This window comes from Brachyistius frenatus, unplaced genomic scaffold, assembly GCF_029030835.1.
Source record: "Brachyistius frenatus isolate BFR_SWC_R1_liver_20210118 unplaced genomic scaffold, ASM2903083v1 Contig_95, whole genome shotgun sequence".
In the NCBI taxonomy this organism is placed as follows: Eukaryota; Metazoa; Chordata; class Actinopteri; family Embiotocidae; genus Brachyistius; species Brachyistius frenatus.
Window position 1 is genome coordinate 73,944 of NW_027210694.1, and position 15,769 is coordinate 89,712.

At 46.4% G+C, this 15,769-nt stretch overlaps 1 protein-coding gene across 1 annotated transcript in view; it reads right to left on the bottom strand.

Annotated features, from left to right (window-relative positions):
- The window catches only part of LOC138628071 (IQ motif and SEC7 domain-containing protein 1-like), a 50,220-nt gene extending 40,809 nt beyond the window's left edge, over positions 1–9,411 (bottom strand). The window contains 3 exon segments of the mRNA XM_069710859.1: positions 6,441–6,816; positions 6,819–7,980; positions 8,867–9,411. Of these exon segments, the coding sequence (XP_069566960.1) occupies positions 6,441–6,816; positions 6,819–7,146 (704 nt within the window). The 5' untranslated portion in view covers positions 7,147–7,980; positions 8,867–9,411.
- Between the last annotated feature and the right edge of the window lie 6,358 nt (positions 9,412–15,769).

A 15,769-nucleotide genomic window follows, 5' to 3' on the forward strand; every position in this document is an offset into this window, starting at 1 on the left:
TGGTACATCACTATTGATAAATCACTGCTGATACATCACTACTGGTACATCACTATTGATAAATCACTGCTGATACATCACTATTGATACTTCACTACTGATAAATCACTGCTGATACATCACTATTGATAAATCACGACTGATACATCACTATTGATAAATCACTGCTGATACATCACTACTGATACATCACTATTGATAAATCACTGCTGATACATCACTACTGATACCTCACTATTAATGCATCACTACTGATACATCACTATTGATAAATCACTGCTGATACATCACTACTGATACTTCACTATTAATGCATCACTACTGATAAATCACTATGGATACATCACTATTGATACTTCACTATTGATAAATCACTACTGGTACATCATGATTAATAAATCACTACTGATACATCACTGATACATCACTACTGATACTTCACTATTAATGCATCACTACTGATACATCACTACTGATACATCACTATTGATACATCACTACTGATACTTCACTATTAATGCATCACTACTGATAAATCACTATGGATACATCACTATTGATACTTCACTATTGATAAATCACTACTGGTACATCACGATTAATAAATCACTACTGATACATCACTGATACATCACTACTGATACTTCACTATTAATGCATCACTACTGATACATCACTACTGATACATCACTATTGATACATCACTACTGATACATCACTATTAAGACATCACTACTGATAAGACATCACTACTGATACATCACTATTGACTGCTGCTAAGCTGCTGATGTTTCCAGGATCAATCAGAGTGATCAGAGGAACAGATGATGGAAACACTGACACCTGAGTTCAGACTCAGACTCCAGAAATATTTTAGTTTTTTAGACCTAAAAATATGAAATAAACAAATAAAACTTCACAACTTCTCCTATTAAATAAAAATCAACAACTTTTCTCTCCCTAGACAAAGGTCAAAGTTCACGTGTGTGTGTGTGTGTGTGTGTGTGTGTGTGTGTGTGTGTGTGTGTGTGTGTGTGTGTGTGTGTGTGTGTGTGTGTGTGTGTGTGTGTGTGTGTGTGTGTGTGTGTGTGTGTGTGTGTAAAGCTGCAGCATGTCCACAGTGTTGTTATGGGCAACTGTTGCAAATGAAGAAACATGTTGTCACGGTAACCAGGACTGCGTGTGGGTGTGTATGTGTGTGTGTGTGTATGTGTGCGTTTCACGCTCAGTGAACACCTGAGTCCTGAACTACAGAGCAGGTTCAACACATCAGGATATCTTTCTGTTAAACTGCTTCACTAAATCTGACAAATGAGATCACACGAAGCTGGTTAACAACTCGTTACGTCAACGCAGGCTTTCCCCATCAGGTTCGTTAGTTGTATTCTTTCAGCTGCGCTGCAGGTGTCAAATAAGAAATAAAAACATTATTTAAAGCAGTAAATTGTCTTCCAGTTATATGAATATAACAAGTCCAAGTAAAAATAGTACAAGAAGTTAAAAAAAAAAAAGTACAAGTACAACATGTACAAGAACGGAGGACCGTCTCACTCCACTGAGGACTGTCTCACTGTCTCACACCGAGTGCCACGTGATCGGTGAAGACATTTTTTTCACTGAGAACTGATTGGTCAGTGGGTGGAGTTTTTGTACGTTTTGATCTGATATCTCAAACATAACCTGATCCGGAGAAAGGTTAGCTCTGCAACACCAGTTACCATGGCAATGTAGCCTGGAAGGAAGTGAACTAGCTTCGTAGTTACCACGGTAACCTTCGTAGTACAGAGTCAAACCACTGTCAATGCATTTATGTTGACATAACCCCCCCCCCCACACACACACACACACACACACTCTTCTTCTGCAGGGAATTGGAGGTCTGACTGGACCACTAGCTCCCCCTGTTGTTGATCTCATATCTGCAGGTGAGTCAAGGACAGAGAAGCGAAAGCTGCATTTTCTCTCACTAGTTCTGTGAAACAGTGAACAAGCTGTATTTTAAAAATTAAAAAAAAATTCCCTTTGGGGATTAATAAAGTAACTAACTAACTAACTAACTCTATCCATCCATCCATCCATCCATCCATCCATCCATCCATCCATCCATCCATCCATCCATCCATCCATCCATCTATTTTGATGTCTGCATGACAAACTATAATTTATCAGTAATAGAAAAGTTGCCAGTTGACCCGATTTGAGCAGGTTTCTATTACACCTCCCTCTTTTTTTTTTTTTTTTTTTTTTTATCAAAATATAAATAAAATAAGAAGAGGCGTATCATTTTTTACCTGACATGGTGACCTGTAAATAACGACAGACTTTCTGTCATTTTCAGCCACCCCAGCCACTGCACCAGCAAATACCCAGTATCACAATATCCAGCTGCACTGCAGATACGCACACACAAACACACACACACACACACACACACACACACACACACACACACACACACACACACACACACACACACACACACACACACACACACACACACACACACACACACACACACACACACACACACACCACAGACGGTTGGACCCCACGATGCTGTCCTGCTGCTTGGCTCCGAGAGCTAATTCATCACCCCTCTATTCATATCAACTAGCCTAGTTTCCCCTGCAGCGCGCACACACACACACACACACACACACACACACACACACACACACACACACACACACACACACACACACACACACACACACACACACACACACACACACACACAGGCAGGTGCAGGGCAGGCTTTTGATATTTAAGAACAGTGCAGCTCCATTCAAAAAGCCTGCTTTTCCAACTTCGGCACTGGAATAATTTCACACACTCAACACGCCAACGGAGAAGTTTGGATCCAGAATCCCCAGAAACAGAGTTTCTTCTGTGTCTCACAGGGGGAATATTGAATAGCACGCCAGATGGTGGCGCTGTTGAAGTAATTTTCTTCAGACTGAGGGAAATGCCGGAGTGTTAATGTAAACTCAGTTTGAAGCCGTTTCTCTCGATCACTATTACTTTAACGATTTGTATAAAAATGATACAAGATATCTCAGAAAGGTCACAGGTCACAACAGACAACAGGTCACAACAGACAACAGGTCACAACAGACAACAGGTCACAACAGACAACAGGTCACAACAGACAACAGGTCACAACAGGTCACAACAGGTCACAACAGAGGGGTATACTATGAAGTGAGATTAGTTGGTTGAAGTGGTGGTGGTATGTTGAGACTAAAGGGTTGTCAGTATCACGAAGGCGGCTCCCTGTTAAGCTGGCTAGATCACCATGGTAACTGATGCTGCAAACTTAAACCTGGTCTGGAGCAGGTTATGTTGGAGATATCGGATCAAATAAGTAATAAAGTACCGCCCACTGACCAATCAATTCTCTCTCACGACTGTTTTAATTTCTTTTGAATATCTCGGTATGCCTCGTTGTGCCGGGAGGCTCTCCTTTGACTTCCTTTGATACCCTTTGAATATCTCAGGAACATCTTGAGGGAATTTCTTCCTCTTGGACCCGAAGATGAAGCACCGACCCGCCGTGTGCAGTGTGCAGTCTGGATCGATGCCCGACAAGCATTCTGGGAAATGTAGGAATCGAATGAGGTGGAGGAGCCGAGCTGAGAGAGGACCGACCGCGATCGCTCGTTCATTCCTGGCGAGGAGGCGACGATCTGAGTACTAAACGGCTGAAAAGATGTTTCTCATCCACGCTGAGCGAGACAGCTGGCTTGCTTCTCTCCCAGCATGCAGTGCGACTGTCCTCTCGGGTTTTGCAGTAGTGGGGGATGGATTACCGCCGATGTCATCAGACAGAGAGAGGAACGGCAGCAGACATTTTCTACCAGCGACACAGGAGGTACGGCACTGCTGGCCTCAATAAGCTCACACAACGCACCACCGTCAGCCGACGCCGCACCGCCACGTTTCCAGCAGGAGGTGGTGCTGTAAGCGGCGCGTTTCACATGCTGTCTCATCCACACCGCACAAGGGATGCAAAGCACAGAAATAGATCTTATGTTTTATTTTTACTTAGAGAGTAGGTGATGATTACCGCTCTGGCATTATCATGGTTAGAAAACCTAAACCTGTTAAAGAAAAGGCTCTCCATCAGCCGCCCGGTCTCCGAATAACATTTATTAAAAGGTAGATCTTTCCAAATATGGAGAGAATCCTTAATGTCTGCACATGTCTGCCGACGATACTTCAAAATCTGGATGCAGTTTCTAAAAGGTGGATGTTTCACACACACATTGAACAACATCCAACAACAGGTGTAAACAACCTCCAACGACAGGTGTGAACAACATCCAACAACAGGTGTAAGCAACATCCACGACAGGTGTGAACAACATCCAACAACAGGTGTAAGCAACATCCACGACAGGTGTAAACAACATCCACGACAGGTGTGAACAACATCCAACGACAGGTGTGAACAACATCCACGAAAGGTGTGAACAACATCCAACGACAGGTGTGAACAACATCCAACGACAGGTGTAAACAACATCCAACGACAGGTGTAAACAACATCCACACACTCAAACCAAAACACGGCTCAGGTGTGCAGGTGAAGTGTCGTCAAAGACAGACGAGTGTTTTGTGTAAAAAGACAAAACTCCTAGTTTGAAAACTAGACTAGACAGCAGACACGTTTTATTTATTTTTGTTTATTTGTTTGTTTGTTTGTAAGCAGCGCTCGCAGCGTGATTTCCATGCAGCTACTGGAGGGAGCTGCAGGTGGCGTCTGTTCTACGAATACGAGGACTCCATGTCACACCTGCACAGGTAGCGCCGATCATCATCCATGTGCTCAGACTAAAAGTCCTCATCCAATCAGAAGCCTGTTTGTCCTGCACGATGAGTTTCAAAGTGAAAGCATTATTAACCCCTCCCCCTGACCTGAGAACAAGCCCCTCCCCCTTACCTGACTGATCAGATAATTAGATGTGGTTACGAGATAATAAAGATCTTTGTGAGGTTCATCAAAGAAGAAACATTTTCACAGAACAGAACAAAGTGTTTTCATCTGAGAGTCCTACAGATCTGACTCCTCTGACTCCTCCCACTCCTCTGACTCCTCCCACTCCTCCGACTCTGCCGTGTCCTCCGTCTTCATCCTGTCCTCCTGTCGTCTGTCTTCATCTTGTCCTCTGCGGGTGCTGCAGGACGCATCGCTGAGGTTTATTAGTGTTTTGCTGCATCATGTCCTCTTCGGATCAGAACCGGTGGAGGCCGCTCTGCAGCTCTGCTGATGTGCCCCAGTGCATCGTGGGATTTGTTGGCTCTCACTCAGTTGAGGAGGCAGCGTGTTATTTCATAACCAGTCGGCTTCACGTTCTCATGTTTGTTACATCAGCAGCTGCACCTGAACGTGAGTCAGACGGACGCGATCGGAGACGTGAGTCACTCCGTGAACTCGACTTTACCGGCTGCACATACGAGAAGTCAGAGAGTCGCCGAATGAAATCAGTGAGTCATCGCTGCGTTTCTCTCTGCAGGCCGTCTGCAGAGGAGAGAAGACACCGAGCCAGGTTCAAACCGCCTCGGCTGTTAGCGAGAACGCTGTCCTTCAAACAGGCTTTTCAGTTGCATAGCAACAGAGACGGGCCACGACCGGCGCTGCTCAGCAGCCGGCTGCTTCAGCGTTCGCGGCTACGAAGCAGCCGGCTGCAACGCTGCATCCCGCAGCGCCTCTCGGCCCCCGAGCAAACGCACGCACGCGCGCCACGCCGCCGCGACCGTCCATTGTGCTCAACACTTCCTGATAGGACGCTCCTCTGGTAAGTGTTGCCAGGCAACAAACCCAACTGCAGCCAGTGAACACAGTCCTCAGTGAAAGTGTATTCGGAGCAACAAAATGACAATAAAAGAGCACAAGACGAAAAAGAGGGAGCAGCAGAGCGACCTGGTCAGCAGTTACCACGGCGACAACAACAGCTAACAGCTTTCTCTATCGTGTGTCACGGACGTCAACCTCTTCCACCACGAAACGTCTGTTACGTAACAGCCTGGAGTCTCCAGCCGTCCACTCTTGAGGTCAATCAGCTGATCGAAGGATCAATACACCCACCCTCTTCCCCCCTCCCCGCCACAACCACCTCCCCACCCCCATCAGACACAGTCCCCTCTGTACAACAAACCAGTTCAACAGTCACTTCATCACGTCTGCTCGCATGTTTGTGTCACAGAAAGCAAAGAAATCAAGCTGTTTGTTCAACACGAGTTTCAGCAAACCAGACGACGAGTCCCGTTGATGATCAATAAAACAGTAGAAACGGCAAAATGAACGGAACCAAGATTTACATTTAAACTTGCACCATTTTATCACCAAACCGGGCCAGCCGGTGACTCCGGTTTGCCCCCCTGCTCCCTCCCTCGTGCGACCTCCGGCTGCGGGTGTAGTAAAGGACTCTGGGACTTACGGTTTGTGGAGGTGGAGGGTGTGGGCGTGGTGGTTGTTGGCGGCGTTGGCTCTGTGCAGGCGCTCCAACCGCTCCTTCTCTTTCTCCACGAAGTTGGTGTTGGTGCCGGTGCTGGTGGAGGGCGCTCGGGTCAGCCGGCTGTGGGCCCGCGGCTGATCCCGGGGCGGGATCGGAGGCGGCGGAGGTGGAGCCGGGGAGCAGAGCGGCGCCGGGATGTGGGCGGGGACGGAGATGGAGGGCTGGGCGGGAACCAGAACGGCAGCCGCGGTGCTGTTGGTGCTGTTGTAGCAGTGGTGGGTGGAGGAGTGGTGGGTGGAGGAGTGGTGGTGGTGCTGGTGGTGGTGGTGGAGGAGGGGGATGGAGGTGGGGGGCTGGGGGGAGCTTGGTGCTGGCTGTTGTAGTGATGGTGGTTCTTGGTCGACATGGACGCCAGCGTGGCCTGAGTGGGCGGAGGCGGTGGAGGAGGGGGAGGGAGGGGAGGGGAGGGAGGAGGAGCGGGCGGGGGAGGAGCGACGGGTTGGCGGTCCAAGCGCAGGTCCTTGTTCTCTTGGCTGAGCCGGTCCAGTTGGACCTCCAGCTCTTCGATTCGGCGCCGCTGCGTTTCCAGAAGCTTCTGCTGGCTCTCGATGATGTTGTTGAGCTCCAGGAGGTACTCCACGGCTCGGTTCGGGCTCTCCGGGCTGCCCGGGCCCGGATTAGCCTCCATGATTTAAACTGGCCTGAGAGTTAGCGCGGAGGCTAACAAAAAACCTCAGGCTAAAGGTTCACGGACGCTAAACCCCTCCCTCCCTCCCTCCCCCCCACCAGAGGCAAGTGGGGGGGAGAGACTTTTTTTTCTTCTGTGAGCTCTGATTGGAAGATCAAGATGGACCTGGTCCCGGTGCGCTCCAATCACAGAGTTTTATTGGGTTGGTGACCATCCCCCTGGTTCTGTCAGGTGTTCCGGTCGGTCTTCAGACCCATGACCGTTAAAAACCACAAAAAAATGTGTCAGACGGATCTCGTCCACGCCCCCCCCCCCCCTCCCACCCCCGCTACCGTCAGAACAGTTTGACTTCCTATTTGTCAGCGAGTGTGTGTGTGAGTCGGTGCTCCGTGCACATCACCACGTTAGATCCTGGCCGCGGACGCCGTCTCCGTCCCCGTCCGTCCCACCGTGTCCAACATGTTGCAAATCCGACAGACTGGACAGGCGGTACCCGATCACCAGCGTCCTTCAGCGCCTCGTCGTAAATCTTAAATCCAGGGTCAGAACCTCCGACGGGACGAGAAGTGAGGTGAGCTCAGAAACGAAAAGGCAACGTCCGTCCGAAATCATCTCCTGACAAATACGGAGGACGCGGTCGCCTCGTCCGGGTCGTCCCGAGCCGGACTCAGTCCGTCCTCCTGCTGTCGGTCTGTGACGCCACGGGATGTGAAAAGGTCAAATGTCATGTCAGGTGTTTGTCTTCTTCCTGGATCAGGGAGGCGGCTGGGCTTCACGTCACTGTCACTGTGGGCGGAGCTTCCAGTCTTTCACTGTCACTGTGGGCGGAGCTTCCTGTCCTCCACATGAAAAAGAAGAAGAGATAAGACGTTGAAGATCAGTGTCAGTACTCATGTTCTCTGGTTCTGGTTCTAACACCTGATCATCCTGTCCTAACACTCGTCCTCTCACAGTCACTAACAACTCGCTCAGCCAGCAGAGGCGGAGCTTAACAACTCATCAGGTCTCTCGTTTTAAGAAGGCCACGCCCTGCTGGTGAAAAAGTGAAATACATTCAGGTTTTCTATCAAATGTGGGTCAATATCTCTCACACACACACACACACACACACACACACACACACACACACACACACGCACGCACGCACGCACGCACACACACACGCACACACACACACACACACACACACACACACACTCTCACTTGCTCACTATTGTTCACCCTCGCTCTCACTCGGTCATGCTCACACACACACACACACACACACACACTTACTATACACACGTCATTATTGTTCACACTCACTCTCACACACACTCGCTCGCTCACACACACACACACACGCTTACTATACACACTCGTCACTATTGTTCACACTCACTCTCTCACATACACACACACACACACACACACACACACACACACGCTCGCACCTCGCACTCCCTCACAAACTCGCTCACACACACACAAACATGTTTGCACACAAACTCACTCACTCGCTCACTGTTGTTCACACACGCTTACACGAACACACACACGAACGAACGAACGAACGAACACACACACACACACACACACACACACACACACACACACACACACACACACACACACACACACACACACACACACACACACACACACACACACGGACACACACGGACACGACGCAGCATCCAGAGAACATCGACGAGAATAAAAGCAGGCAGCAGAGTCTCACAGGTCTCAGCAGCTCCTGCAGAGGTGATGGAGGGATGGAGATGGAGGAGGTGGAGGAGGAGGAGGTGGAGGAGGACGGAGGATTATTGATCCCGGCTCATCCCTCTCTCTCCTCCTCCTCCGCTGCTGCTGCTGTCACCATCATGTTCCTCAGAAAAACAGAGCTGCTGCTGCTGCGCGCTCTCCTTCTTCTCGATCAGATGTTGATAAATTCAGTCCTCCTTCCTCCCTCTCTCTCTTTCTTCATGTATTCCTCTGCTCACTCCACTGCTGCTGCTGCAGGCCTACACTCCTCCTCCTCCTCCTCCTCCTCCTCCTCCTCCTCCTCCTCTTCCTCCTTCTCCCTCTTTTTCTTCTCACTGCCGAGTCAATCTCTTTCTAATTATCATTCCTCTGCGTCTGACAGCCCGGCGATCCGCTGCTGCAGCGCCGATGATCCCCCCTCTCTCCGTCTGCACGAGCGTGTGAACGCACCGCGCTCTGCTTCTAATCACCGCTGAAATATCAGGGTTTTATTTTTTATTTTATTTTTTTTTCCTCCTCCGCTATGTTGCCGTAAAAAAAACAGAAAGAAAAAAAAAAAAAAAGGAGGAGGAAGGAAGGAGGAGGTGTCGGGTCCAGACAGGCTGCCTGGATGGATGGATGGATGGATGGAGGTAGAGGAGGAGGAGGAGGAGGAGGTGTATGTTTTCAGAGGAAAAAACAAAAAAAGGGTACCGTCACAGAGCGACAACAGAAAACACATGACTGAATGTATGTCCATAAACTAAACACTGATCACATCCAGGTTCTTCACCTGGACGGAGCGCCACCTGAGGGAACCACGAGGCGCTGCAGCGCTACGTCCATCCTCCAGTTCATCACGGATTCACCTGCTGGTTATCAAGGAAGGATTCAAACTGCAGCAAAAGTTCTACACTGTTTTAATCACTGAGCGTAAACGGAAACATATCGTTGGAAAGTCAACAATTAAAAGCTTTTATTGGTATTATTAAATATTACTATGATCGCCACTTCACATCAACACGTCGTCATCACGTTCACTTCACATCAACACGTCATCACCACGTTCACTTCATATCAACACTTCGTCACTACGTTCACTTCATATCAACACTTCGTCATCACGTTCACTTCACATCAACACTTCATCATCACGTTCACTTCACATCAACACTTCGTCATCACGTTCACTTCATATCAACACTTCGTCATCACGTTCACTTGATATCAACACGTCGTCATCACGTTCACTTGATATCAACACTTCGTCATCACGTTCACTTCATATCAACACATCTTCACTACGTTCACTTCATATCAACACTTCGTCATCACGTTCACTTCATATCAACACATCTTCACTACGTTCACTTCACATCAACACTTCGTCATCACGTTCACTTCATATCAACACATCTTCACTACGTTCACTTCATATCAATACTTCGTCACCACGTTCACTTCATATCAACACTTCGTCATCACGTTCACTTCATATCAACACATCTTCACTATGTTCACTTCATATCAACACTTCGTCACCACGTTCACTTGATATCAACACTTCGTCACTACGTTCACTTCATATCAACACTTCGTCACTACGTTCACTTCATATCAACACATCTTCACTACGTTCACTTCATATCAACACGTCTTCACTACGTTCACTTCATATCAACACTTCGTCATCACGTTCACTTGATATCAACACTTCGTCATCACGTTCACTTCATATCAACACATCTTCACCACGTTCACTTCACATCAACACTTCGTCATCACGTTCACTTCATATCAACACATCTTCACTACGTTCACTTCATATCAACACTTCGTCACCACGTTCACTTCATATCAACACTTCGTCATCACGTTCACTTCATATCAACACATCTTCACTACGTTCACTTCACATCAACACTTCGTCATCACGTTCACTTCATATCAACACATCTTCACCACGTTCACTTCACATCAACACTTCGTCATCACGTTCACTTCATATCAACACATCTTCACTACGTTCACTTCATATCAACACTTCGTCACCACGTTCACTTCATATCAACACTTCGTCATCACGTTCACTTCATATCAACACATCTTCACTACGTTCACTTCACATCAACACTTCGTCATCACGTTCACTTCATATCAACACATCTTCACTACGTTCACTTCATATCAACACTTCGTCACCACGTTCACTTCATATCAACACTTCGTCATCACGTTCACTTCATATCAACACATCTTCACTACGTTCACTTCACATCAACACTTCGTCATCACGTTCACTTCATATCAACACATCTTCACCACGTTCACTTCACATCAACACTTCGTCATCACGTTCACTTCATATCAACACATCTTCACTACGTTCACTTCATATCAACACGTCTTCACTACGTTCACTTCATATCAACACGTCGTCATCACGTTCACTTCATATCAACACTTCGTCACTACGTTCACTTCATATCAACACTTCGTCACTACGTTCACTTCATATCAACACGTCGTCATCACGTTCACTTCATATCAACACTTCGTCACTACGTTCACTTCATATCAACACTTCGTCATCACGTTCACTTGATATCAACACTTCGTCACTACGTTCACTTCATATCAACACATCTTCACTACGTTCACTTCATATCAACACTTCGTCACTACGTTCACTTCATATCAACACATCTTCACTACGTTCACTTGATATCAACACTTCGTCACTACGTTCCCTTCATATCAACACCAACTCGGCGTCCGAGGGAAAACATTCACTGTAAAACCACCTGAACTGTGGCGCCATGGCAACAGGCTTCTCCATCATGATAACAGGCTGCTCAGGACACAACCACACAGTCCAGCATTTCAAGGCTCTCTGTTGACGATTTTCCAGAGTTCCATGCGGACATCTAATCTAGAGGTTCCAACATTATGTCCAACCCCGTTACCCAAAAAAGAAGTGACGCCGTGTGAAATGTAAATAAAAACACAATACAATGATTTTGCAAATCACATAAACCGATATTTAATTGCAAAAAAAACCCACTAAAAACAACGCATCTCGTTTTAAAAACACTCTGTAAACGTTCGGGATCTTTCGGGCTTCATGTCCCCGAGTTTTAACCTGCGTTTGTGGACGCAGCGATGAACTGTTCACAGACGAAGGTTTTCAGAAGTGTTCCTGAGCCTGTGCAGTGATTTCCACTACTTATTGATCACGGGTTATCATGTAGGTTATTGATCACAGATCATCATGTAGGTTATTGATGACAGGTTGTCGTAGGTTATTGATCATGGGTTATAAAGTAGGTTATTAATCACAAGTTATCATGTAGGTTATTGATCGCCGGTTATCATGCAGGTTATTGATACTACAAAGGCTGCAGTTCACAGAGCAGCTTATGAAACACTGGATGGAGTCACACAGTCAGAATTAAAGGCTCGGTAATGAGTTCTTACATGACAACTGATCACACATCATCAGAAATACATCATACACAGTAGACTCCACTGGACCGGCTGCTTCTGGCCTGCTCATATCAAACCGGACTACTGACAGGGATCAATACAGCTGATCGATGCTGCTGATTACAGGTGAAGCTTCTAGAAGGAGACCACGGGAGGATTTGAGGTTCTGCTCCCATTCTGTTCGCGCTGTATCCGCACTATGTGACAGGAAAACCAATTAACCCCTCAGCGATGCAGCACGAGCGCTCCGACGTGCCACCAGAACCGTGAAAACCGGAAACGGTTGCAATAAATTAACACGTAGATAATAAACAAACATCGGTGCTGATGTTTTCCGATCTCTCAGAGAAAACGCACACACACGCGCGCGCGCACACATACCAAAAAACAAAACGCGCGCGCGCGCACACACACACACACACACACACACACACACACACACACACACACACACACACACACACACACACACACGGTCGCTGCGGTAATGCAGTTCGGTTGTGGACCGGTTCGGTGGTACCTGTGGCTGCAGCTCGTCCTCCGTCCTCCGCTGCATCAGAACAATCTGCACACCGACCTGCCGGAGCTGCGGCCGCTCCAAAGATCCTCCACCGTCAACAGGATGTCTCACTCTGTGGAGAATAGAACGAACAGACAGACGTGGCAGCGTGTTTCCGTTTCATCCGTGTTCAGGAGACAACAAGAGCTTCATTTAACGTGAAATAAACACCTGCTGAACGACAAATGTAACTGATGAAGTCCCCTTCCGGTGTACAAGAAAACAACAACAACAACAACAACAACAACAACAACAACAACAATACCTGTGGACCCCAGTTAAAGCTTTCATATCATTTCATGTATGTGTGTAAGAGACTGATAGCCAGCAGCCTGAGACCATCACGTTGAAGGTAAATATCAGAGACGTCCTGTGGACTATATCCACTATATACTCATTATACACTCACCATGTACTCACTATATACTCACTGTATTCTCACTACATACTCGTTATACACTCACCATTAAACTCACTATATACTCACAATGTACAGTACTCACTATATACTTACTGTGTATTCACTACATGCTCACTATATACTCACTACATAATTACTATATACTATCTGTAATGCAGAAGCCGATTTCTGGGTTCTATGTAAACACGATGATTATAATTGAAACCAGGATGAGTGTCTGACCTCTGACCTCTGAAACAACACTAATATGAATGCAGCTAATTGCTAAAGCCCTTGTTGCAGCAGGCAGCAGTGTGTGGTGAGGCTTCAGATGTTCAGATGTTTAATATATGTTTGATGATTTGGAACCTTTAATAACGTGTCGTTGATCGCTGACGCTCCTCTCGACCTTCATCACGACAAACAAACCTACATCTCAGGGCTCTGAGAACAGTAGCAGAGTGAGACATCACCTCTTTCCTCACTCTCTGGTGGCTCTTTTCATCATCAGTCCTGAAACCTAGTCAGCTGCTGCACCTGCAGCCTCCTCCTCCTCCGGCATCTGCCTCCTCCTCCTCCTCCTCCTCCTCCAGCCTCCTCGTTCCTCCTCCTTCTCCTCCTTCAGCCTCCTCCTCCTCTTTCACCTTTTCATCTCCATAATGTTTCACCTTCTCTGAACATCTTTTATTTCTGCCTCCTCCCATCTTCATAATTCAGGTTAACCCAGACTGGTGTGTGTGTGTGTGTGTGTGTGTGTGTGTGTGTGTGTGTGTGTGTGTGTGTGTGTGTGTGTGTGTGTGTGTGTGTGTGTGTGTGCGTGCGCTCTAGTTTTTCTCTGCTGTCCAGCTGTAGAAACTTGACATACATTAGGGTGATCTGGTCACCATGTCATCATGCTGAAGTGGTGCGGAGTTGTACTGACACGCATCAGAAATCAACCGTCTCTGATTTGTCAGATCCCTCCTCCTCCTCTTCCTCCTGCTCCTCAAATGATGTCACTTGACTTCCTGTCCGCTCTCATCACAATTACTGAACCTCACTTTTCCTCATTTAGCGTCATTTTCTGAAGCGACTGCTGTCACACGGCCACTAGAGGTCAGTAGTAAATGTTAGGTTAAGGGGTTAGGTTTGTTTTAATCGCAATGACTCTCATCTCGTCCAGCATTTCGGTATAGTGAGGCCGTCTTGATGCCAGTCAAACTCTCCTAACTTGTGTGTCCACTCTGAGGTGTTAGGATGAGGTCTTCTCCGTGGTGACGTCGTCACAAGTCCTTGGTCCCGGTTAGGTTGTAAAGAGGTCTAATAATGACTGCAGACTCCAGATTATTTGGAAGAAATATTGCTTTGCCAGGTTAGGGTTTTAAAAAGGGGGGGTGGGTCATATGGTGAATGTAAATTGTAGTTTTTGTAGTCCCTGATTAGGGCTTTAAAGGGGGTCCTGTGGGGACCTTTAAATTCTAGTTGTTTTACTCCGATTTAGTTTGTTCGAGGTGGTGACCTTAAATCAGAAGTTAAGACTAAAATACAACCTAAAAACTTTAAAAGGTGCTTTGTGATATTCTGTAACAGTCTATTACATAGTAGTTTAAATGTGCATGTTAAAGTGCTTCTCTAGAGTGGCTTAAATGAGAAGTGGAAATAATGAATAAGTGAATTTATATAGACATACGGGGTTGAGGGTGCATCAATTATTGGGTTTTAATGTTAAAAACTTCCCCGAAACATGTTTATAACCGGCAGCATTATTTAATGAGTCCACAAACTCCAATCTTCTCTTCAGCATGATGCAGCTTTTAATATATGGCGCCTTCTGGTGGTGGCAGAGTGTTAGTGCAAAAAAACCTTTTAAGGTTCAAGGAGGAGGTTGTGATTGGTCAAGGAAATACACTAAATGTAAGAATAAATAAAAAAAAATAACCTGTCAAAAAGAATGTTTTTACTGTGCCAATTAAAAGAAGTATAATTACAGGAATTTATAAGCATTGTCAAAACATCCAGTTTTATTTCCTTTACTTAAACTTGCCTCTTGTATAGATTATTGTTCAGGCTATGTTGTCGTCAGTCAGAATAAAATCATCAAACTGCTCGTGTTTAAACTGTAATCCATTGTTACATTTTTACCTAAATATTGTTATAATTTTAGTGTCACTGACTGCAGGGAAGGAGCTGATGCCATTTCAGCCACATGGGGGCAGTGATGTTCAGATTTTGGACTCCAATGTTGAAGTAAAATTTAAAATGATCAGCATGGCAACAGGAGGCACCGTCGTTCAACTACTAAATGAGTTTCACAGTTTGCATATCTCACGTTTACTTTAATTAATTTGGACTTTTTCGGGCAGAACTTCCTGCCGGAGAAGAACCGAGGCCCGAACCCTCGGCCGGGTTTAAAATAGTGTGCGGTATTCAAAGAGGGGCGTCTGGTGAGACAGGTGGTGTTTAAAAATACTTACTTC